The sequence below is a fragment of the Phoenix dactylifera genome, chromosome 14, assembly GCF_009389715.1.
Source record: "Phoenix dactylifera cultivar Barhee BC4 chromosome 14, palm_55x_up_171113_PBpolish2nd_filt_p, whole genome shotgun sequence".
Classification (NCBI taxonomy): Eukaryota; Viridiplantae; Streptophyta; class Magnoliopsida; order Arecales; family Arecaceae; genus Phoenix; species Phoenix dactylifera.
In genome coordinates this window covers 5,396,469-5,420,930 of record NC_052405.1, presented here as the reverse complement: position 1 = coordinate 5,420,930, position 24,462 = coordinate 5,396,469, and the positions used below count along the sequence as shown (strand labels likewise).

Genomic DNA, 24,462 nt, shown 5'->3' with positions numbered 1-24,462 from the left:
GGATTTGTTTATGGTTTTTGGGTTCTAATGTTTCTTTATTTAGCCTTTCATTTTCTTTAGTTAAGGTATTAGTCTTTTGAGTTAAAAGTTTATTGCTTGTCTTAAGTTCCATATTTTTTTGGTGATTAAGTCCTTATCCTTAACTAATTTATCGTACTTAAGTATGTATGATTGATTAGCTATTTTTAGTTCTTTATTCTTCAGATTTATTGCCTTATATTCTATCATTAATTCATTAAAAGCATCATAAAGCTCATCAAAAGTAAAATCTAAAGGTGATTCGGATGTTACCTCACTTTCATTGGCCATGAAGCAGAGATTGGCCTTTTCCTCTTGTTCCTCATCCGATGAAGAGGATGATGAGTCGGAGTCGGATAGAGTCGTGACAAGAGCCTTCTTCTTTTTGTACTTGCTCCCCTTTTTCAGTAAAGGGCATTCAACTCTTATGTGACCCGGCTTCTTGCACTCGTAACACCCAATCCCCTCGTTTTCCCTTTCCTTACCTTTGTCCTTGCGGTAGAAATTTGAGGGGCCTCTCCTTTGATGATAGGACTTCTTGTGGTTGATGAATCTCTTGAACTTGCGCACAAGAAGAGCCTCACCATCATCTTCCTCATCCTCTTCTTCGTCACTGCTGCTACTGCAAGATAAGTCCTTGTTAGATGAAGTAGATTTTAGAGCTATTACCTTTTTCTTATGGGAGGACTCTTCCTCGTTGTGTTGCTTCATGGTTAGCTCGTGCGTCATTAGGGATCCAAGAAGCTCCTCTAGTGGTAACTTGTTCAAGTCCTTGGCTTCTTGGATTGCCGTCACTTTAGCTTCCCACGACCTAGGTAGACACCGAAGGATTTTCCTGACAAGATCACTGTTAGTATAGCTCTTGCCAAGGCTTTTTAGGCCATTGACAATGTCTGTAAACCTAGTGAACATGCTAGTGATTGTCTCATTAGAATCCATTCTAAATAGTTCATACTTATGAACCAGTATATTTATTTTGGATTCTTTAACTTGATTTGTGCCCTCATGGGTCACTTCAAGTCTATCCCAAATCTCTTTTGCAGAGTTGCAAGTAGAGACCCTATTGAATTCATTTCTATCTAAGGCACAATAAAACACATTCATAGCTTTAGAGTTTAGTTGTGCCTTCCTCATGTCATGTTCATCCCAATCCGTTTCTAGTTTGGGTACCTTGACACCATCTACATATATGGATGGGATGTATGGCCCATTTACTACAATAGTCCACATCTCATAGTCTTGGGCTTGGATGAATATTCTCATCCTAGCCTTCCAATATGAGTAGTCAGACCCATTAAAGAATGGGGGTCTTTGGGTGGACTGACCCTCAATGTGGGAAGATCCAAATGGGGTTGTCATTTCGATCTTTTACTCTTGGGTGGAAGAGTTTAGGCTCTGATACCACTTGTTGCCCAGATAGACAACCCAAGAGGGGGGGGTGAATTGGGTTTTAAAATAATTTAGATAATTTAAAACGTTATGGATGATTAATTAAAAACTATTGCAAGTTATTTAATTAATTACTATGTGCTGTGAGTAATATGAAATGAGAAGAAGGAGAGACAATCAATCACAAACACAAGTTTTATAGTGGTTCGGAGCTAACCCTTGCTCCTACGTCCACTCCCCAAGTCTCACTTGGGAATTCACTATAATCCCCTTGGATTACAGCCGGTTGTTTTCCAAGCTCACAACCAAACTTGTTGTTTTACGAGCTCACAACGAACTCGGTCGGTTTTCCCAGGCTCACCGACTAGAACCACCCCCGATTGTTTTCCCGGGATCACAATCGAACCCTTACACACGTTGGTTTTAACTCGGCTCACCAACCAACCTCAATCCCCTTGATTCAATCCCCGATTGAACCAAGTAAATACAAGTTGTAAAAAGAAAACAGAAAATGAGCTTCTCAAAAAGCAGATGAAAACAATATGAACAATAAATGAAGTTAAGAAGCCTCAAATGCTTTTAGATTGGAGATGAGGAATGGCTTCTTAAACTTCTGGTCTCCTCTTGAAAGAGTAGTCGACTTGAATGCAGGAGAAGGAGGCTTTAATTGCTGGAAAGATGTAGTTGGAAGCAGTAAATGCAGATCTTCCTCTTTTTCGTTGAAGAGCACGTTGCGGAGCTTGAATGCTTGATTAGTTGGAGTGAAATAGTTGTTCTCTCCCTTGCTACAGTCCTCTGTGGCTATTTAAGCCAACCCCCACGGAAACTAGCCGTTAGAGTGCTTTTTCTGCCCGTTCTGAACACTCTGCGCAGCCTGACAATATGACCGTTGGTGGGTTGGAGTCGACTCGCGCGATCAGGAGTCGACTCGGCTGTAGCGGGAGTCGACTCAAGCTTTTCCGGAGTCGACTCGGCAACCGTTCCAAATTTGAATTAAAGTTGCCTTCACGACTGGGAGTCGACTCGTCTTGACCTGGAGTCGACTCGTCAACTTCTGGAGCTGACTTGGCAATTTTGGAGTCGGCTCATCCACTGAAGTCCGTGGATCCAATTTTGAATTTTGTCCACTCGAGTCGACTCGACTGTCCTGAGAGTCGACTCGAATCTCAGAGCCCGAACTCCCGATCCTCTGTCTTTTGGCTCGTCCAGTCTTGGAGTCGACTCGAACTTCCTTGGAGTCGACTCGGCTCTCAGTTTCCGAAAGATGGTCTTCTGCCTTTTGACGTGAAGCTGTGTTGGAGTCGACTCGAGCTGTCTGGGAGTCGACTCGAATCTCAGAGGCAGTAACTTGGTTTTCTGTCTGTCTTGGGGTCGCGGTGTCTTGGAGTCGACTCGCGTATTGCGGGAGTCGACTCGAATCTCAGAGTCCATAAAATGGTCTCTGACTTTCTTTGTGTACCGCTGAGAGTCGACTCTTGCTTTCTTTGGAGTCGACCTGTCAACCATCGGAGTCGACTCGCGTTCCACTGGAGTCGACTCGAATCTCAGACCCGAAAACTGCTCTCTGACTTTTCTGCCTGTGACTGCTTGGAGTCGACTCTTACTTCCCTGGAGTCGACTTGGTGAACATTGGAGTCGACTCGCGCACTTCAGGAGTCGACTCGTTGACAGGTTCTGAGTTGATCCTTTCTGTTCTTCTGTCTGTTCTCAGTCGGAGTCGACTCGTACTCATCTGGAGTCGACTCGAGCTCGTGCCAGTGAACTTGATATGCTTGGAGTCGACTCGTGATACTCGGGAGTCGACTCGAGTCTCAGACATTGGTTCAAATAGACTCCTTAACTTATCCAACAATTATGAACCAAGTCTTGGGACACTTAGACAGGATTTTCACTGAAACACTCAATTGAATTCATTAGTAATTAAAAGATATACTCAAATGCTTTGAGCTCATCAAAATCAAATGGGGTTTTAATCAATCACTCCACACAAATATTTGTGAGCAATGTTTTAATCTATGATAGGATTATATGACATGAAGAATGATTTATGAATTTATTTGTAATAGGAATAGAACTATATTTATGAAAGATGGATGATTTGTTCATGTCACGCCCCGAACCCAGCACCCGGGTCCGGTACGCGACCGGCCGCATGAGCCCTAGAGCAGTGCCCTAAAGATCATGCGAGGCCTATGATTAACCAAAAATTCTAATAAATCCACAAGAAATTGATGATTCAAATAGACAAATCCGACATGTCCAAATAAACAAATTAGTTCAATTACAAGATCTTCAAATGTTCATCAACATCAAAGAAGGATAAACAAACTAACTAACTAATGACTCTGGTACTTGCACTCTGCGCCCATCCCATCCAAATCTATACATCCTGCAACTCTGGTAAAGAAAAAGAAGAAAAGGGGGTGAGCTTTACAGCCCAGTAAGAACCCCTACACATCCACACCAACACAATAATAATATAGATTTGAAAACCACAAGAAATTGATGCACATGTCATAAAATCATAAACCGGCTATCAATAAGCTCAAATAATCAATATAAGTATATACGTAAAACATCAATGAAAGTCCAGCCACACAAGAATGATATAGCATATGATAGCTCATAAATCTTCATTACTGTTTTCAATGCTTTTTCTTTTCATTCTATATTAACTTGATCCGGATTAATTATCTTTCCGACTTTGGGCTACATCCCGGTCACGTTTCTGGCCAGTGACGGAGCAATCGATAGTATCACATTTTCGGCCTGTGACGGGGCAATCAATGGTATCACATTTCCAGCCTGTGATGGGGCAATCGATAGTATCACATTTCCAGCCTATGACGGGGCAATCAATAATATCACATTTCCAGCCTGTGATGGGGCAATCAATAATAACGAGATAAGCCCAAAGTTCCTGTTCATTTAATCAATTCACAAACACATCCATTCCCTTTTCCACTTTATTTTCGGTCTAGACTAACCATGGTCACGTTTCCGGCCCGTGACAGGGCAATCAATATAACATGGTTAGTCCATACCACCACATCCATAAATTCAATTATGCAGGTATAAGTTATACACATACATGCATCCATCATACTACCAATCACAAGCCAACACGATCAAAATATAATTTAATATAAAACTATTTTTTTGATTTGTCTGGATCATAGCATATCATACATATCTAAGCATAAAAAATATTATATCATGCAGGATTGGCGTACAAGGATCCTTACCCTTTATAAAAAAACTCAAACAACTAATCACCCGCCCTTACGACGATCTACGAACCGGAATGCGCAGGACTCTGCTCAGCGTCCTCTTGTCCAATAGATTGTTCCCCTACAGAACCAAGTCATTATTAAAATTTATCAAAGATATATGATGATCTAGGACCCCTGTTTAATCCTCTAAAGGGTCCTCTAAAATCTAGCATCCCAAGACTATCTAGAGTCCTCAAAGCCATGATCTCTCCGGATCCAAGTGTAAGAAGGGAACCCAACAACAAATAATATAATAAGAGGAAATATATAATAAGAGAAAGGGAGGGGAAAGACCCTCTCTCTTTCTCTCTTCTTCCTTCTTCCCGACGGAAAGGGGAGAAGGGGGTTCGGCCGCCGGTGGCCCACGGCCGGTGACGCCCCCTGGTCGTTGGCCTGTGGCGGTGCCGGTGGTGCCACGTCCGGCGACGGCCGGCCGGAACGGAAGAGGAAAAGCAACCGAAATAGGGGAGTTCGGTTCACATCGATCCGGCGGCTTGCCGGCCGGATTTTCAAGAAAAACAGTGGCCTAAAGACGAGGAGAAGGAGGAGGGGGACCTTACCTTACCTCCGGTGAACTCCTCCGGCCGGATCGACGGTGACTGCTCCGATTCCTCCCGCGGCAAGGTAAAACCCAATCCTTTTTGTGTGTGTGTGTGTGTGTGTGTGGGAGGGCTCTCGGTTGATGCCCTAGGGAGAGAAAGAGGGAATATCGGCCCGATTTGGTAGGGTTTTTATCACCCTTAAACCTCCCTTCCGGTGGATTCGAAAGGGGGAGAGATTTTCGGAACAGGGGAGGGAGGATACTCCGATCGGGAGACTCCCTCCCCCTTTTTTTTTTCATGCGTTGGGCCACCTTATTCAGAGGCCGGCCCAATCCTAACTTGGGTCTTCACAGTTCATGCATGATTTACTTTATGACCTCTCGGTAGCACGACCATGTCATGCTCTGAATCTAGAATGTAAAATTGTATATTCTTCTTTTTCTTTAGGAAGAATTGAAAGAATAGTACAACAGCTAGCTTAATCAACATGTGATCGATTTTTTTTCTCTCTCGTTAAATAAATCTTAGAGCATTGGATGCACCCAATGTATATCATTTTGATGATGTTAAAAAGGAATAATTTGCTCCCATCATATTCCATGAAAACTCTTGCATTCCGAGCTGCATTAGCAGCACCTTGTAATTTATTTCATAATAAATGTTGAAGGACCTCCTCCCCTTTGTTTTTTTTTTTTTTTTTTTTTTTTTTGCGCTGGAATAAAAAAGGTAGGGGGGAGGAAGGGACAAGCCTACCCCCACGTAGCAGCTCCCACTGGGCCTTCGCCCTGCTAGGAAAATATTCGATGCGGGCAGGTAAGTTTTACTCATACCCTTCCTACCCAAAGGTGAGTACGTCACATCTGGCACCACCAAAGTTACCAGCGGACCAATAAGTTCCCCTAGACCTCATGTCAAATCAGTATTACCACATTTTAATTGACGCGCAGGGCGATTCGAACTTGGTTCTCATACTCCATGAAAACTGAAGTCGGCAAATGGATGCCGATTCTGCATGAAGCTTGATGGCTATAAAATGACTGATGTCACGTGCAAAAGACATGGGGCTGGTCGGGCTCTTCATCGGGCTTCATACGTTATAAATGTGTGCCCTTCCTGGCCTTGCAGCGCCGTTAGGGTTTTCTAGGGTTTTGGATTTCGGCTGCAGAGAGCTCTATAGGGTTCTTCTAAGGTTTTCGGTAATACTGGGGATGGATAAATCCCCCGGAATTGCAGCGGTTTCTCGAGTTCAAATCTCTAAACTCTTGTTCTCTCATTGAACATCATGACCCCGTAAATTTCCATTGTTTTTTTACAAAGTTTGGATTTTTTTTAATGTTCTAGGTTTCCAATTTATCCTCTTTTCTGATTTTTTTTTTTGATTCCCTTTCCTGTTATCTCTCTCAAATTTGGCAGTTTAATGAAGATACATGCTGAGCTCTCTCGTATTATGTCTCAGATCGGAACTTTAATGGACTGCATATATTCTGTAACTGTGTTTTGCGTGGTGATTGATTAATTTATACAGAATTTTAAGTCCCAGATGCAATTTTTGTTTTTTAATTTTAATTTCTGGGAACGAACCATTTGATGTGATGATAGAGTGTTTGAAGGTAGTAAGTAATCTAGGAAGTTTGTAAATTGAGGAAAAGGTTGTTTTTTCTTTTGAAAGTGTCTTATAATTAAGGAGTAAGTGCAGAGCATAGATGGGGAGAAGATGTAAAGCAGCCAGTTTTGATCGAGATGGACTGATGGCAGGGATTTCCATGGAAAAGAGTATTATGGTAGATAGTTGGTGTTAGCTTTATGATGCCTTTTCTGCCATTATCTCCCATTGAATGTTTGTGTTTAGATGGAGATTGTGGGGTAAAATTTTGGTTTGACTGCTGGAGGCTTAGCTGATTAAAATAGACAAGATAATCTATGGAACTTGGAGTTGCATAGGAATGAGTTAGATACTTGCATCTCAAAACATAAAAAGGATCCAACTTTGATGATCGCTTTGTTTTGTTCCAAACATATTTAATAACCATTTCATGGACTTTGAGAAAGTCTGTCTTGATGTGGTTTTCTTATACAATTTGTATATAGAGGTAGAGACATTATAGCTTTGCCTCTTTTGGCATTTAAAACGATTCTCATGGTGGGTTTTTTCGCAGGTTCTGAGAGTTTCAGGTATTTTGGACTGTCCTACCATTGTCTTGTGCTTGGGTTCTGAAAGGTAAGATTAGTGTGTTTTTTTTTAAACGAGTAAGTTTGCAAACAGACTGTAAATTATGATAGAATGATGAACATCTTGTGATAACGCAGCATCCTTTGATGCGATGTGCGGTTCTTTCCACACGAGATTTCTGACTTTCTAAGCATTCAATTAATTAGCTATTGCTTTTCAAGTAGTCTTCATCAGCAGATCAAAATTTTAGGTTGATATTGCTTTATGAATTTTTATACTTTTTTGCCTGAAATTTTATTAAAACCTGGAGGTCCAGAATACAAGTGTGAGAAATTAAAATTGAAAAGAGGTGAATAACGTATGTGGTTTTCATGCCTACCTTTATTATGCCCTGAAAGGTAACCATGATGTCATAATTCTTTGTTACCAGCATCAGGGTATAGCGCTTATAAAACTTTATTTTTCCTATTCGAAGATCAAAAACCCAAATGTTCCTTTCTCTTACTAATCTCTCTTATCTGTAATGATGTTTCAACTGATTGACTAGCTTTCTGGTTATCCAACGTTTTTTATATTTTTCTCCACTATTCATCAAGTATATCAATCAAATAGTCCAAATCTTGGATTTGGTGGATAACGGAACATTTCAAATCTTGGTTTTAATAGATAGCAGAACATTAAGGCAACGATTGGCTAACTTTTGGCTATGTTGGTGCTTCTATTTTGTCCTTTTTTGCAGTCTGTTTGTCATGTGTGAATAAGTGAGGTTTCATCTTTTTGTTCATGTTGATTGTAACTTGAATTTCACATATCATGCAAGGATTATGAAACAACACTTGTTAATTTTCATTACTTTAAAATATGATATCGAACTTCATTTTTTGGCTATTTATTGCTAAATGTACAAGATATTCATATGTAACATGACTGTCACTGGGAATACTTGAGTTGAAGGATGCATTCTTGTCTGTGAGATTTCTTTCTTTAATGTCCTCAGACACACAGAAACATATGTATATATGTCTAGACGCATGTACAAACACATGTACATGCATAGTGCTGTAGAATAAAATTCCTTAGTATTTAGTTTCATAAATCCATAGCCCCACCTTACACGATCCCATGGAAGAAAAGAAAGCCTCTTTGAGTAGCCATATGGTGATTTAGAGATGTTGCTTGCATCTCAAATTCATACTATCTGGCTTAGTTAGGAGGCATAAATTGATGGTTCTGTTCAACCTTCTCAGGCCTTTTGAGGGGACTCCATTTCATTGACATCTCAATCATATGGTGTCCTCCAAGCAGCCTTAGACATTTTATTTTTTTAGCTCTCGTTTGCCTTGCTTTCAGTACACTCAATTACCTTTGATATTTTTTTTATAAAAAAAATTACATTTTTTGTTATACCCAAATAAAATGCTTGAATAAATAAGAGCTGAGATACAATGTCTACATATGGCTCAGATAGGAATGCATGATAGAAAAGCAATTGCATTTATCCAGTGTTTGCTCATGTTGTTTGGGAGCGAGAACTCTGTGCTGGTAGGATGTGACCTGTAAGTTTTTGACAGATGTGCACAGGTCTTATATAGTAGTGTACTTTCAGCTAGCATTTTAAACATATAAAAGTTCTTATTGTACACCTTACAATCCTTTATAGTGTAAATATGTGCATTGGTTTTGGAGAAGGAATTGCTTTTTCCTCCTTCCATGTTGCCCTTCACAGCCATCTTATCCTTTTCAACTTTCTTGTTTCTTCTCCAAATAGTTATTAGGTGAGCTAGCGGGTGACATGCCTCCCAAGTCCTATGACCCATTCAGAGATGAATGCTTAAAACTTTTATAAGCCGCTTTATTGCATTCCATCTTGTCTAGTTCCTTCAAAAAAAAACCTTAGGATTTCTTACTTTTGGGGGTGGCAGCATGAAACTAGTGAAAGACCACAGTTTTACACAAAGGAGCAACTAGATTGGCTTTTATGTGGAATGTGATTTGTGTAATATCCTGGCCCAATACTAACTGGGCCAATATTTTTGAGGCCCTGAGTATTTGGGCTAGGTCACTAAATGGGCCAACTTGGGCTCATGGTTGGCAGCCTATTTGAGGGCTGCCACCTCATGCTATAGGTTGAGGTGACGAGCCCCAGCTGGCCAGTAGGGAGAAGGCCAGCTGTTGGGCCCTCGTTCATGAAGAAAGGGAGGGCTGCCACCTCATGCTTCAAGTAGAAGTGACGGCCTTAGCTGGCCAGGGGAAAAGGTCAGCTGTTGGCCTCCCATCCACTGAGGAAGGAGAGGGTGCTACCTCTCCTGAGGACAACGTTTAAGGGAGGTTATTTGAACCTCCCATTTTAAACACTGATTACTGTACCCTCTCTTCTCCCTCAGCCTCTCTAGAGTATTTAACCAAAGGAGCTGAACCCTGGAGCCGGGAGCTAGAGGAAAGGAACCTTGGAGCTCTGAAGGGTTGGAAAAGGGAGTGCTGATCACCGCAACCATCCGAGATGACAAACCTTACATCTTCATGTAATGCAAATGAAGATTGCTCTAGGCTACCAGCATGCTCGCTGGGCCTTTGGTGATTCCAGTCCATCTCATACCGATCCACTGCTTTTTCTTCTTTTTCTTTTCTTCTTTGTTTTTCCTTTTCTTTTTTTTTTCTTTTTTTTCTTCTCTTCTTTCCGAAGCTTCTTCTTCTTTCTTCTTTCTTCTCCTCCCGCGAGGCCGGCGGCACCGGAAGAGTGTCGGATATTTATTTATTATTTTATTTCATTAAAATATTTTTATTTATTATCTTAATTATTTATTTATTTATTCATTCATTCATACATATATATGCATTTATTTATTTATTTATTTATTTTTCTTTTTTTTTCTTTTCTTTGCTTTTCTTTTTCTTTTCTTTTTTCTTCTCTTCTTTCTTCTCTTCCCACGAGGCTGGCAACGTCGGAAGAGTGCCGAGGCCAGCGGTGGCTCGGTGACGTGGCTGGTGGAGTGCGGCGGAGATTCTTCTCCTTCGGATCCTCTTGCGGGCAGCGATGGTGGAGAAGAAGCACAGGTGGAGGGCGAGGGCAAGGGAGGCGGCGGCGGAGACGGAGTCGCACTTGGCCTAGAGGCTAGAGGAAATTAAGAGAAAATATATAAAAAATAAATAAAATGGTGACGGCCACCCAAAGAAAATCGACAAATGAATTATTTGCAAATTTCATATGGAAGAAAATTGGAAAATAAATTGCTAATTTGAATTCACTGTAACATTCGTCTCTCTCTCTCTCTCTCTCTCTCTCTCGGCTTCCAGCCGGTAATAGGTATTGGTTTCTCCATCCTTTACCTCTGGACTCCGTCACCCTAGCCCCTGGTGCAAGCTGTCCATGAGTATTCGTGAGTTGGGACAGGACAGATGCTGAAAGCCAAGCAGAGGTATGAAGGTGGTGGTTTTCCATTAAAGTGGAATTTATGAGGAACCAAAGGTTGAGTATTCTAGCGTGTCTGTGTCATCATTTGTGGAGATATGCTTTTTAGTGTAGAAGTATCCCTAAGTTTAAAGTGAGTAGACGGGATGTAATACTGGAGTTTCCACACGGTTTTGTCTATCGTTATCATGAAATATTCTCCTGCCATCGTCTCGGTCGGCAACTTACTGGATTCACAGGTTTAGCTTTCTTTGGTCAACATTCATTTCTTCGGACGGCAGCCCTTACTCCTAGCTAACTTGCTTTCCAGACTTTTTTTCCCTTCATGATTTTTCAAGGCAGATACTTTCCTCTGCCGTTTATGTCAGCTCTGGAGGTTTTGGCAGGAGGATGGCTGCGGAGGGAGCCGCCGTTGACATAAAAAATAGTTAAAAATGGAAGAGTTTTGGTTTGGGAAGAAGAAACCATATACTCATGAGGGAGAGGTATTTTTGTCTCATAAAAAATAGTTAAAAATGTGCTGGACCGATAACAGTGGCAACTGTGGAATCTGCTATTGGATCAGCCATTTTCGCTAACACTTTTTGAGTCCGAGGGACTATTGCAGACGAATCCAAGGTTAAAGAATACTATAAGAGAGTTACCAAATACATGTATCTGAGAACGAAAAAGCAGTCCAACTAACAAGTAGTCCCATCCCACGCCTTACTCTTTGAATGCTTTGGGCATTGATTGGATAGTGATCTCGGGCACGAGTGGTTGATCTTCGCGGGCCGTGAATAGCCATGGAAAGAAGAATTTTTTGAAATATTTTTGTTATGAAAATAGTCAACAGGGATTTATTGTTATAATGGAGTCTTTTGGAGGGTACGTGCTCTTCGAACGAGCCTCTACTGCTTTTCTTCAGCCCTTGTGATGGATTCCATGGCTTCTTCGACCCCTGTGATGGGTTCCATGGCTTATTTCTATTTCTGAAAAATCTTGGGCATTGTTGTTTCTCTATATATAGGAAGAGTAGGGTTGATCTGACGATGAAAAAAAGGGTTCCTTCGGCGTTTTTGGGACAACTCGCAATCAGAAAAGATAAATTACCTATAGTTCGTAAGGTCTTTATTTTTATTGTTCTTTCTCGAAGTAAATTTCCTGTGATTCCTATTTTCAGCACGAATTTTTTTCGTTCCTACATAATACAAAACTGACTGCAAAGATGATGTCAGCGTAAGTCCTCCATATCAGATAAAAGAGAGAAAAAAATGCTGAAAAAATGGTATTTTGCATTTTCCTCCCCAGTTTGTACGTGGTGTCTGTGAGAAATCCCTATAGGTGTTTGGTTTCGTAGCTGAACTTTTCCTTCAAGCTTGCTGTAGCTGTAAATGTGTGTCTTGCTGTCACTGATGGCTTCTATGCGTGTGCCTTTTGAGTTGGGGAGGAGGTAATGTGATAGAGGATTATAGAGGGCAGGCACAATACACAAGAGAGAAGGGTCTGGTAGTTTGTCAAGAGTGTAATCATACAAGAGGAAGAAGGAAAGGATTGGTTTGGGAGGGGGTGGGGTTGGTTGAGGTGGTAGCCTGGTAGGTTTGTATTTGGTCTTTAGATCAGTAGTAGGTACTTTATCCAAACGGGTCATGCGTATGGATGCAGGTTAGGCTGCAAGTGGGTTGGGTCACCCGATTAGACCTGACCACGTTTGTTTCGGAAGACTCGTGGGTTGGGATCGGGTTTTCAAATTGGACCCGAACCATTTTCTGGGTCGGGTCTGGATTTACTGAATCCCGACTCGACCCAAACCATTACTTTTTTTGGTCTATTTTGGGTCGTTTATGACCCGCCCCGACCTGAAGATCCGACCCGACCCGGAATGCGCACTGCTCAGTGCTCGCTGGCCACTGCAACGGTCTGGACCCGAAACCGACCCGAAGACCCGACCCACGACCCGAACCTGGAGCCGTAAAAATGAAAAGCCCAGGCATGTCTAGGATTTCTTCTCCCGAAACCCTATCGCCATTCTTCGTCCTCCGAGCGCCTCCTCCGAGCGCCGCCTCCTCCTCCTCCGAGCGCCGCCTCCTCCGAGGGCCTCCTCTTCCGAGCGGTGCCTTCTCCGAGCACCTCCTCCTCCTCCTCCGAGCGCCACCTCCTCCAAGCGCCGCCTCCTCCGAGGGCCTCCTCCTCCGAGCGCCGCCGCCTCCTCCGAGGGCCTCCTCCTCCGAGCCCCTCCTCTTTCGAGGGCCTCCTCCGAGCCCCTACTCCTTCGAGGGCCTCCTCCAAGTGCCTCCTCCGAGCCCCTCCTCCGAGCGCCTCCTCGGGCTCCGAGGGCCTTCTTTGAGCCCCTCCTCCTCCGAGGGCCTTCTCCGAGCCCCTCCTCCGAGCACCTCCTCCGAGCACCTCCTCACGACTCCCTACTCCAGTGAGTCCCGACTCCCCACTTTGCTATTCCCGACAGAGGTTCGATTCCTTTTTTTTTTACGTGTTTACAGTGATTAATTCTTTCTGAAGCTATGAAGCATGATCCGAGTCCAAATCTGAAGTGTATTCCCAATGTTTCTGTAACCATGATTACTGTTTGCTTACTGATTGCTTGTTGGCTGATTTATTCTTTGATTTTATATCAGCAACCATGGAGTCACTAACAAGTAACAAGAGACTGAATTTTGGCCCTTCATCAATAGTTTGTGTAATTTTCCTTCTTTTGCAGCCAGTTGCTTCTACATTTAGTCTGAAATAGGGCCAGAGAATTACAACTCAACAGAACATTTTTGTCTGAAATATCTTATGCTGCATTTTGAAAGACTTTAAAATGCAGCAATCCTTAATCAGATTGAATGAGCCATATCTATTTTGTACCAACTACATTCTTTTGTCTGCAGGCATGTGTGCATTCTTTTTTAATGATGTTGCTTGTTGTCTGTACCATGCTTTGTTTTTGATCTCCTATCCATTCAAATAGAAGCAGCCAAGCCATATGTGCTCAGTGTTCACATGTTTGTGCTTTATGCTCCCTTATAACATACTTATTATAGGTTAAAAGTTTTCTATGCTTTTACATTTCATGCTTATACATCTTTATTGAATTCTATGCAAAATAGGTTAATGTCTGTGATGGATAGCAATAAAAAAATGGCTCAAGTTTCAAGTATACTTCGTTGCAGTAGTTCTCAAGCTATAGAGCCCTCTAATACAGTCCATCCAGATAGCTCCAAAGTGAAACAAAAAAGGAGGTCAGAGATATGGAATCATTATTGTGAGGTAGAAAACCAAAAGGAGAAAGCTCAATGTAATTACTGTCATTTAATTTTTTCAGCTGATTCTAAAAATGGGACAAGTCATCTTTACAAATATATAAAGAACTGTAAGACAAAAAAAAATCTTAATGGGAAACAAAAAATATTAATAGGCACTGTGACTTCAAAAGATGGTGTTCCATTGAACGAGTTGGTTCCCTATTCATTTAATCAAGAAAGAAGCCGTGAGGATCTTGCAAGGATGGTAATTCTACAAGAGATGCCATTTACAACAGTTGAACACCCAGCTTTTTAAATGTTTATTAGGAACCTCAGATCAGAATTTCATATTGTTTCAAGAACAACATTGGCTTCTGATTGCTTTAAAACATATGTAAAGAAAAAAACGAAAACTTGAAGATTTGTTCAAGACGAACTGTGGAAGAATCAGCTTAACATTGAACATGTGGACATCAAATCAGACATTGGGATACATGTGTCTCACTGCACATTACATCACTAATGATTGAAAACTTAAAAAACATATTATCAATTTTAAGTTGGTTTCTTCACCACATACTAGCTTAGTCATTAGTGATTGTATAGCTAGCTGTATTTTATCGTGGAATATTGAGAAAAGGTTGGGTTCAATCATCCTTGATAATTTGTCAGCAAATACAGTTGTAACAACGGAGCTTCAAAAACAATTTAGAAAAGATTTACTTTTGGATGGTAAATTCTTTCATGTGTGTTGCTGTGCACATAGTCTTAATTGGATCATGAAGGATGGGCTGAAGGTAAGCGGAGGGTACTATTCACAGGATCCGTGAGGCTGTAAAATATGTAAAATCATCTCAAAGAAGGTTGGAATTGTTTATGGGAATTATGAAGAAAAAGGATATGCATATATGTACCTACTCGTTGGAATTCTACGTATCTTATGTTAAATGATGCTATACAATTCAAGGATATATTTGTGCGACTTGTGGCCCAGGATCCTAATTTTAAAGATGCGCTAACTGAGGAAGATTGGTCTCAAGGCATCATTATTTGTAACTTCTTAAAGGTTTTCTATCATATAATTGAAATTTTTTCACAAACAAAAAATCCAACCACAAATTTGTATTTCTATGAAATTTGGAGAATACATATGCTTTTGATTGAAGAATCTAGGAGTTCAAATGAAGTTGTGAGGATGATGGCCTTAAAGATGCAAGAAAAATTTGACAAGTATTGGAAGGAATGCTCTCACATTCTTGCTATAGGGGTTGTTCTTGAACCAAGACGTAAGATGAAGCTTATTAAGTATTGCTTTCAAAAAATCTATGGTAATGGTGATCGTGCTTCATTTGAGATCAACAAAAAACATGATCGTGCCATTTAGAAGAACGAGAAATTCCAGAATCTAAGGTTGACCAATGGCCCCGATCCATTTCTGGTGGGAAGCCAAACAAACATGCCCAATAGTAGAAGCCGTCCAATTGGTGGTTGCGTCCCATTTGTGCTAGCAATGGGAGGGGGGCATGCATGCCCAACAGCGAGAGCCTTGAATAAGATTTTTAAACAATCAAAGTACAGAAGCATGAAGAATTTGAGGACTTGAGACCGCCCATTGTCTTATAGTGTCCCCAACTTCCCACTAAGCTTCCTACAGTTGACAATGGTGTTCTATGATCCACAATGGCATGTCCTTGAGATCATTGTGCCATTCTTGCTAGTCACTGGTCTCCATCTTCCTTTTTAAACTTTTTGACTAGTAGTAAGATACTTCCATCTCACTCTTAGTTTAATCCTTGACACTTTTATGCAATCTCCCATATCTTACGTATGCGTCTGTGTCATTCCCAATATTTCTTGCTTAATGTGTCTGTCTATTAGCAAATTGCTGCATTATTCATTCTACATCCTACCCTTGCCCTCTCTCTTTTTTGTTGTTTTATTTTTTTTCTATCCCAATTTTTACAGAAATCTAAAGGAGACATTCTAGAAAGAATGGGCTACTTTAGTTGAATATATATTGAGATTCTATTCTCATGTAAATTAGAAGCACATACTGCTAAGATTTGAGATATGTACGTTATTTCAGTGATTCTTTTTGTTTTTTGATTTTTTCCCTCTACCATAAAACTTCAGAATATGAAAAACTTCAGGGATTTTTTTGGATTTTTGTTACATCTCTGGTGAAGTAGCATTGGTCCTGTGATGGGTGGTGTTGTTCTCGTAAACCTGCATATCGTTTCCAGCGTGCATGCTGGCCTCCTAGTGATACTTTTCCATCAAAAGAGTGTTCTATAGTGTTACCATGAACTTATTGTCCAACAACCCTAAGTATTTCTCTTCCTTAGGCTGGGGATACCTTAAAGATGAATGTTGGCAGATGTACTGTTTCCCCTGCCGTACATGTGTGTGGCCGTGCTCTTTGTTTAACTATTGTTAAGGGAAGTGAAATATTCCTATTTCTTTTCATCTTATTAAAATTAATTCTTGGCGTCTGCACCATATTTACTTTGTCTGGGTTTTTAATTCTAACTAATTTCTTGCTCTTGCTTCTGGATCTGTGTTTGCAGATATTTAGCAGATTTTGCTGTGCTTTTGTTTTGAAGTTTATCGCCGTATCTGAAGATTGAAGCAATGGTTAGTCTATCATTTTTCTTTTTAATCAAACGTTCTTATAATTTATACAAATTAGTGTTTGCATCTGGTAATGATCAGCACCTTGTGAATTAATGAAATAAGAAAAGGTATAAGTTAGCATGTGTGATAGTTTAATGTCTGTGCATTAACTGTTTAAAAAGGCTATTTGATGTTGAAGGAACACACAAACATCTTTTTGTTTGAGTTTTATAGAAAGTTTGCACCAGTAACATGTATCCATTTACCAGTAGGCTGTATGGTAATTTGTCTGTCTCATTCGTAGGAAAAGTATCCCGCTAAATGAACCTATAATTTATTGTCATTGATGTGTTAATAGCACCATTAGGTTTTAATCGCAAATAGTAGCTTTATTAGAAAGAAATACAGCAAAGCAAGTTGCAATAACACTAGATATGTTAAAAGAAGAAATTAGGAGAGTTAAGGAAAATAATTAAAAAAAATCTTATAAAAATTAAAAATGCTGGTGTAACTGTATTTATGCATATGCATACTTATATGTGGATGCATGTACGAATGTCTGTATTTATGTATTTACTATATTATTCTTCCTTGTTTTTCTTCGTCAAACTTTACTTAATTGAGTGGTGTATTTTGTGTCTGAAGATGCTCTTATAGAAGATCGGCTGGCTACTTAGGAAGTTTGCATATTATGTTGCTTTCTGTTGGCATTAGGTCTATATCTCTAATTATAGGTGATTATCAAAATTCAAATTCTTTTCCACTCAAAGTAAAGGTTGAAATGGGGTCTATATCTCTGACACTCAATGTTGAGGAGCTCCTACTTATTAGTGGGTAAATAACCTGCAACTATCTCGCTACCATTTAAAACAGGAGGACCGACTATTTGAATTACTCCTTTAGGCGATTACATGTATATTTTTAGGATTTGACTTGAGATACAAAGTATCAGCCCGACTTTAAATTACTTGAGGACCAGCAAATACTGAAATTAAATTTTTTAATTTTGGAATTACTAAGTATCAGCTCTGAAGTTGCATAGAGATGTACACTGAACTATATTAATATGATTATGTCAGATTTATGTTGCAGTTGTACCAGATGCTGGTATTTGCAGTCATAGTTCTTTTGGTAACAGGTAACTTAATGATACCAAGGGTTAAACATGATCTATCACTGTATAAGGATTGTCTGTTGAGATCTTTGGTTTCTGGGTTCTGGTTTGTTTTTGTGCATCTTTGCTGGTGCTTGCTATATGTGTAATTTTGTTGGCACAATTCGTGAGAAGGTCCGAACTAGGTAGATAGATAGCGAGCATTAAGATACTGCTTTTTTATCCTTATGGAATCTTACCTATGAATCAATTTTGGCGCTTTGGACACTTTAATGACACATCATGACCCTCCTTGATACTAAAGTGAACCACAATCTCATCAACATTAAATGTTAACTTTTGGTTTTTCTATGTAAAAGTTATTAAGTTCCATGCGGAGTAAATCATGTCAAAATTATGGAGGAAATAGTCTAATTGATTATTTACTGAATATAATTTATGCTTGTACAAAGGTTTGAAGTTTTGGCTCAAGTTGATACATTTCAACCTAAAATGACTGTGGATGCTTTGCTTATTCATGATTTTGATATATAGCATCATTATTCTTCATTTATTTTTAAATATATGATGAGGATATTTTTTTCCTTGGAGTTAGATGAGGAGATGCCTAATACATAAGTATCTTCTTAAAATTAGGCTTGAGTTTTATTTTTTTTTTTCAGAACACTGGAAGCATTTGGGATTCTGGTTCTAAAGAATTCAAGTGAAGTGTAGCTTATTCTATATACAATACCTTTTTCTATCTTCAAGAGTTATTTTAGGTGAAGGGATAAAAGGGGTGTAACTGAGCAAGCCCCTTGAATAGTGGATTTATAAGATCTACACATGGATTAGCTAGAGCTTGGATTTTGTGGACATTTAAATAAAATGCATCCATTTGTCATCTTATTTCGTACTCCAAATTACTATAAAATATAATTTGATAACCAATACTTGATCTAATGGTATCATGTTTATATTAATAACTATAATCATAATTGTCAAGCCTTTTTCCAGCTATTTGGATTGTTATTCTCCAAGTATTCCTATTTAGGGCTATCCCTTTTGTTATTTTAAGTTTTCCATATCCTTCCTCACAATGTCGATCCATGTTATCTTAGGTATCAAGTTTATAGCCATATGTAGTTTTATGCTATTACAGTTTATTTTTGTTGGGATACACTGTTGGGTATTTAATTGTTAGATTCTTATTAAGCAATTCAATGTAATATAGTTCTTTAACACTCCATCATGTCCAAACAGATATTCTTTTTAACTGGTTTTGTACTTTTAGGCTTTTGGTCTGAAAACACCAAAACCATAAAAACCAAAGATGTCAGATTATTAAATATGCCTTCAAATTGTGTGATATATTTTTGTCAAATTGTTTTACATTTCCCTTGTTTTCCTATCTTTTCATAATCTTTTTCATCTTTTGGGTGGGTGAAACTCATAAACTTGAGCTGAACTTGAAACTCAGTGGACCTTACTAAAACTGTTAATAATCTCAAGCTTTCTAGACTAGATATGCATGCTTATACAAACATCTATATAATACATACATGTCTTTGTGCCAAATTCCATGGAGGTTCCCTTGTCAGATTTTGCTGGACATGTGACACACAAGGAATGCTGTAAAAATTTTAATTGTGATGGTTATACACGTATTTGTGCTTTTGTTTGTTTATGTCTGTTTGTGTGTGTGTGTGTGGGTTGGCATACTTTTTATCTTCAGTTTTTTAGCCACTAGTCTGGTACTCAGAACCTGAAGTTATATATAGCAAATAAATAGTTTAGGTATCTACTTTTCTTGTTTGCTAGGATGGCAGTGAATAGTAGACTTCAACAAGTTGCATTATTTCTGAACATCTCCTACGTTCTTCTTCTATTGACATATTTCCGTATTGTTGCATTTTTATTACTACTATATTTGCGGCAATTTGTAATGCTAATATTATATCTATGAGTTATTCTAAGTTATGTGCAGCTAAATGCCTGATTAAGTTCTGGCAATTCTTCATGCAATGTACCACTCACAGTATGTTTTAATTGCATTCAGTTTCTAGGCCTGTATGGTGAATGTGTATGTGGGATTTTACAAGCATGATTTTTTGGAAGCATCTTCTTTTAGCATTTCTGTATCAATTTCACAAGGAAAATAGGTCTTATGCAATGTTGCAGTTTCTTTACTTCAGGTGTAATATTTTTGCGAACAACTGAAGATGTATACTGATATTATAGCTGTGGTTTTTAAACAGGCCAGTCTTGCTGATTCTTTCTTGGCGGACCTTGAAGATTTATCGGACAATGAAGCCCATCTTGTGAGTTTATATATTAACTTTATACTTGATTACAATTTTAGGCTGATAGATAATATTTAGATGTTTGCAATTTTATGTATCAACCTCATCTTCTACCTGTTTCTTTTGTTTCGGTGTTGTATATTTCTGCATCATGGTTACTTGCTCCTATCTCACATGGAACTTGTCTATTAGGACGATGAGGAAGCTGATGTAGCAGACATGGAGGAGGATGCTGATGGTGATATAGCTGATATTGAAGCACTAAACTATGATGATCTTGATAGTGTTTCAAAGCTGCAGAGGACGCAACGCTATAATGATATTATGCAGGTGATGCTCAAAACTCTTTATACATTTGGTTGTCATGTTTTCTTATTAAGGTAAACCTCACAACTGTAGCATGTGCTTTTGTGGTTATGTCTTGTTACATATTCATGGTTATTGGGCTATGGTTGCCTCAGCTTTTATTCATTTGCATTTATAACCTAAATCTAGATAATATTTCATCTGTGTCTATCATTCATGGTTGCCTTTTTTTGACTGATTTGAATTTTTTCTCTGTTTCATGCTTAACTATTTATTTCCCTTTCCTTTAAAATTAGTGAAAGTGTATTAGGATAAACTTGAAAATTTTCTCTGTTGGCAATATTTCCTTTTGAACTCCAAAAGTTTTTAGAATGTATTTATGCCATTTTTTAGTTATTCTTGTTGTCATGATGATTTTGTTGGTTTATTTATTTTATTCTCTTTTGTTCCGACTCATTTAGATATATTGCATAATAATGAAATGCATCATGCAAAACTTAGGAAGATATTTCAGTTTGTGACATATGATAATCACTCTTCATTTCTTGTGAATCGCAGAAAGTTGAAGATGCACTCCAGAGAGGATCCGATATATCTGGTCATGGAACAGTCTTGGAGGATGATCCTGAGTATCAACTTATTGTTGATTGCAATTCTTTATCTGTCGACATTGAAAATGAAATCATCATAATTCACAATTTTATACGTGATAAGTACCGCTTGAAGTTTCCTGAACTTGAATCTCTTGTTCACCACCCAATTGATTATGCTCGGGTTGTGAAGAAGATTGGAAATGAGATGGACTTGACCCTTGTTGACTTGGAGGGGCTTCTACCTTCAGCAATTATTATGGTCATTTCTGTTACAGCATCAACTACAAGTGGCAAGCCTCTGTCAGAAGAGAACCTAAAAAAAACAATTGATGCATGTGACCGAGCACTTGATCTTGACATTGCAAAGAAGAAAGTTCTTGATTTTGTAGAGAGCAGGATGGGGTATATCGCACCAAATCTTTCTGCTATTGTTGGAAGTGCAGTTGCAGCTAAACTTATGGGAACAGCTGGTGGCTTGTCTTCATTGGCAAAAATGCCAGCTTGCAACGTTCAGCTTCTTGGGGCAAAGAAGAAAACCCTTGCTGGATTTTCTACTGCAGCCTCTCAGTTTCGTGTAGGTTATCTTGAACAAGCTGAGATTTTTCAGAGCACCCCTCCTTCTTTGAGGACCCGTGCTTGTAGACTGTTGGCTTCAAAATCAACGCTAGCAGCAAGAGTAGACTCAACAAGAGGAGATCCAACGGGGAAGACTGGAAGGAACTTGAGAGAGGAAATCCGTAAGAAGATTGAGAAGTGGCAAGAGCCACCCCCTGCAAAGCAACCAAAACCCCTTCCAGTTCCAGATTCAGAGCCCAAAAAGAAGAGAGGTGGTCGTCGACTGCGGAAAATGAAAGAGAGGTAGCAATTTCTTATGACAGTGCTCTGCAACAAAAATTATCATATTAGCAAGATCGTTTTATTCCATAACTTGATTTTTGTGTGTTTGAAAATTTGGCATTTGACAGATATGCAATCACTGATATGAGGAAGCTGGCTAACAGAATGCAATTTGGAGTGCCAGAAGAAAGTTCCCTTGGTGAGCATACACTCATGCATGACTTGTTCATATTTTTATCCCTCATTTCTCCAGTCTTCACATTTTTATTTTCCCACTTTCAAGTGACTTTTGATTGTTCTCAAAGATATGATCAAAAGATGATTCATTAAGTTTGCTTTAATAGATGGGGCTTGCTAGTCTTGATGTTCTCTGAATTTTCGAAAATCACTCTGGGTAAGTTTAGTTTTTTTGTTGATTGCCACTGAGATGCGTAGAAATGGAACTCTTTTACTGTATGAATTTTGGGGCAAAATTCATAATAGTAAGATGCTGAGATGTTTACATACATTTGAAATCGCAGCAGCACTTTAATAAGTAGATAATGACTATATCAGTATTTAAAGGTATAATTGGTCCATATTTAATTTCAAATCTTGCTGATTTTCTGATTTCACATTTCTGTGCAAAAAGTTATTTTCAAAGCATTTATTTTACTGTTACACTAAAAAAGTATTGATACTTTGAGCTTGACAGTTACGAATGGTTTTGCGAGATTTGTTTTTGGCACCCACTTGTTTTCAAATCTCAAAACATTCTTAAAAAAGTATAAATACAAAATAATTTATTAGCTTCATGAAAATACTCTATTTGCTTTTGGAAGTTCTCATAACGTTGACAGTGAAGGCTGTTCCTTTTTAGTTTCTCATGATTACATGCTTTCTGGAAACCACCATGCTTAGAACTTATTGACTTGTTGTAGCCGACATAATTGTTTGATGCTTCTTCAGATGTTCTTAACTTTTATCTCTCCATTATCAGGTGATGGCTTGGGTGAAGGTTATGGCATGCTTGGTCAGGCAGGAAGTGGGAAGTTGCGTGTGTCAATTGGTCAAAGCAAACTTGCGGCCAAAGCTGCTAAAAAGTAGGCAGTTAGATCCTTTTGGATGCTTCATCTTTTAGGATTCTATTTCCATCCTCTAGATTATCGAATATGAGATATTCTATTGGCTTTTTCCTTTATTGCCTCAAAATCCAAATTAGAGTCTCTATCAGTTTTTCCATATTTCTATGAACTGCCCACTGTTTATTGTGTACACCAGGTTTAAGGAGAAGAACTATGGAAGCAGTGGTGCAACCTCAGGACTGACATCTAGTCTTGCATTCACCCCTGTACAGGTCTGTATATATTTCCAAGCTGCATATAATCATTCCAGTTCTTGATTTAATTCTGTCAAACTCAAAGTCAAAATTCAGTAACTTTAAGATGGAACCATGTGTAAAATTTTCATATTTTACAGTAACATAAACCGATAAAGATGCTAGTAGAATGCATGTATAGATACAAATGAAGTCAATCCATAGGTACAGACATCTATAGTGAAAGGAACGTTGTATAGCTGCAAAGATTTACTCGAGTTCCTTAGCTCTTTATAAGTATTTAAGATCTATTCATTGTATAGCCGATGTGGGACTAAACATACGCTCGTATGGGTCCATAATAATCTCAGGATGCCTATTGAGGCATCATGCACCTCATAGCATGATCCAAGGGCCCCTTGCTGCATTGAACCATGAAATCATTTGATCATTGTTGGGCACAATTCTTTTCCCAAAATAAAAGCTTATGGTGGTCATCTTCTCTACCAGATGCAATGAAATTACCAAGTCTACGGCTCAAATATCTAGATTTTGACATATCCTTGGGGCGTTGGGGGTTCATCTGCCATTACACTAGTTTATGAGTGCAAACAAGCTTTTCCAGTATCCAGCATCCAGCATCCGTTTTGGATAAAATATTGACATTGCTTAAGAAGTGATGAGTGTAGGTGACAAATTTCGTGCACAAATTGATGAATCATGTTATAGCAAATCGGGATCAGGATAAACATTTTTTGACTGCCGATGTAAGGATTTAGGATTTTCTCATTCATGAATTAAATCTGTGGTGGCATTCTGTTTTTCAGGGAATAGAGCTCACGAATCCACAGTCTCATGGAAATCTGCTCGGCAGTGGAATCCAAAGCACTTACTTCTCAGAGATGGGGACATTCTCAAAGATCAAGAGACCTTAATTTAGATATTTCAATTGTCTCTCTGTTGTAAATTTAAAATTCTAAGTGGTCTTTTTCATCTCCCAAGACCAATACAATATAGAAGAATGTTGCCAAGAAACTAGTGGAGTCCCTTTCCAGTGCTCGATGTGTGTGCTTCTTATTGTTTTCCTGGATGATAGCCATTGTAAATTAACTACCGGTCTGCAATAAGCTCCATTCCATGTCATTTCTCTCATCAAATAAGTAGGTGTACATATTTCATTTGAGATGTCGATGCTTTGCCTGTCGAGAAAGACAAACTTGGCACTCAACCATGGGATCAGCAATGCTGCCTTTCTTGTCACATTGACACCAAAAGGAGAAGCTAATAATTGGAGTCACCTTGCCCAGTCCCATCTTTTTTTTTTATTATTTTTATTTTATTTTATTTTAAGCAGTACATAAGTACCAATACATTCAATAAAATCAGAAAACAAAATGAG

General features: G+C 39.0%; 1 protein-coding gene and 1 non-coding gene across 4 annotated transcripts; both read left to right on the top strand.

The window, feature by feature from the left end:
• The first annotated feature begins 6,293 nt into the window (after positions 1-6,293).
• Positions 6,294-24,220, top strand: LOC103708096 (U4/U6 small nuclear ribonucleoprotein Prp31 homolog). 3 transcript variants are annotated; one of them, XM_039133415.1, is made up of 10 exons: positions 6,294-6,417; positions 7,378-7,439; positions 16,589-16,655; positions 19,986-20,048; positions 20,223-20,360; positions 20,895-21,787; positions 21,895-21,965; positions 22,746-22,848; positions 23,027-23,102; positions 23,891-24,220. In XM_039133415.1, the coding sequence occupies exons 3-10, from the start codon at positions 16,653-16,655 to the stop codon at positions 23,996-23,998; spliced, it is 1,455 nt and encodes a 484-aa protein (XP_038989343.1). In that variant the 5' UTR covers positions 6,294-6,417; positions 7,378-7,439; positions 16,589-16,652; the 3' UTR covers positions 23,999-24,220. The 3 variants fall into 3 exon arrangements, with proteins under 3 accessions (XP_038989343.1, XP_008791096.3, XP_038989342.1); XM_008792874.4 differs by having other exon boundaries at positions 6,294-6,511; XM_039133414.1 differs by lacking the exon at positions 6,294-6,417 and adding an exon at positions 6,521-7,002.
• Positions 8,588-8,708, top strand: LOC113462781. Its single transcript, XR_003385911.1, has one exon. It is a non-coding gene; the product is annotated as a small nucleolar RNA U19 (small nucleolar RNA).
• Positions 24,221-24,462: the final 242 nt, after the last annotated feature.

Excerpts from the sequence above, each read along its gene's own strand:
- LOC103708096 (XM_039133415.1), top strand. Across the intron at positions 20,049-20,222 it reads CGGACAATGAAGCCCATCTT|GACGATGAGGAAGCTGATGT; the intron begins GTGAGTTTATAT and ends CTTGTCTATTAG. Across the intron at positions 23,103-23,890 it reads TTGCATTCACCCCTGTACAG|GGAATAGAGCTCACGAATCC; the intron begins GTCTGTATATAT and ends TCTGTTTTTCAG.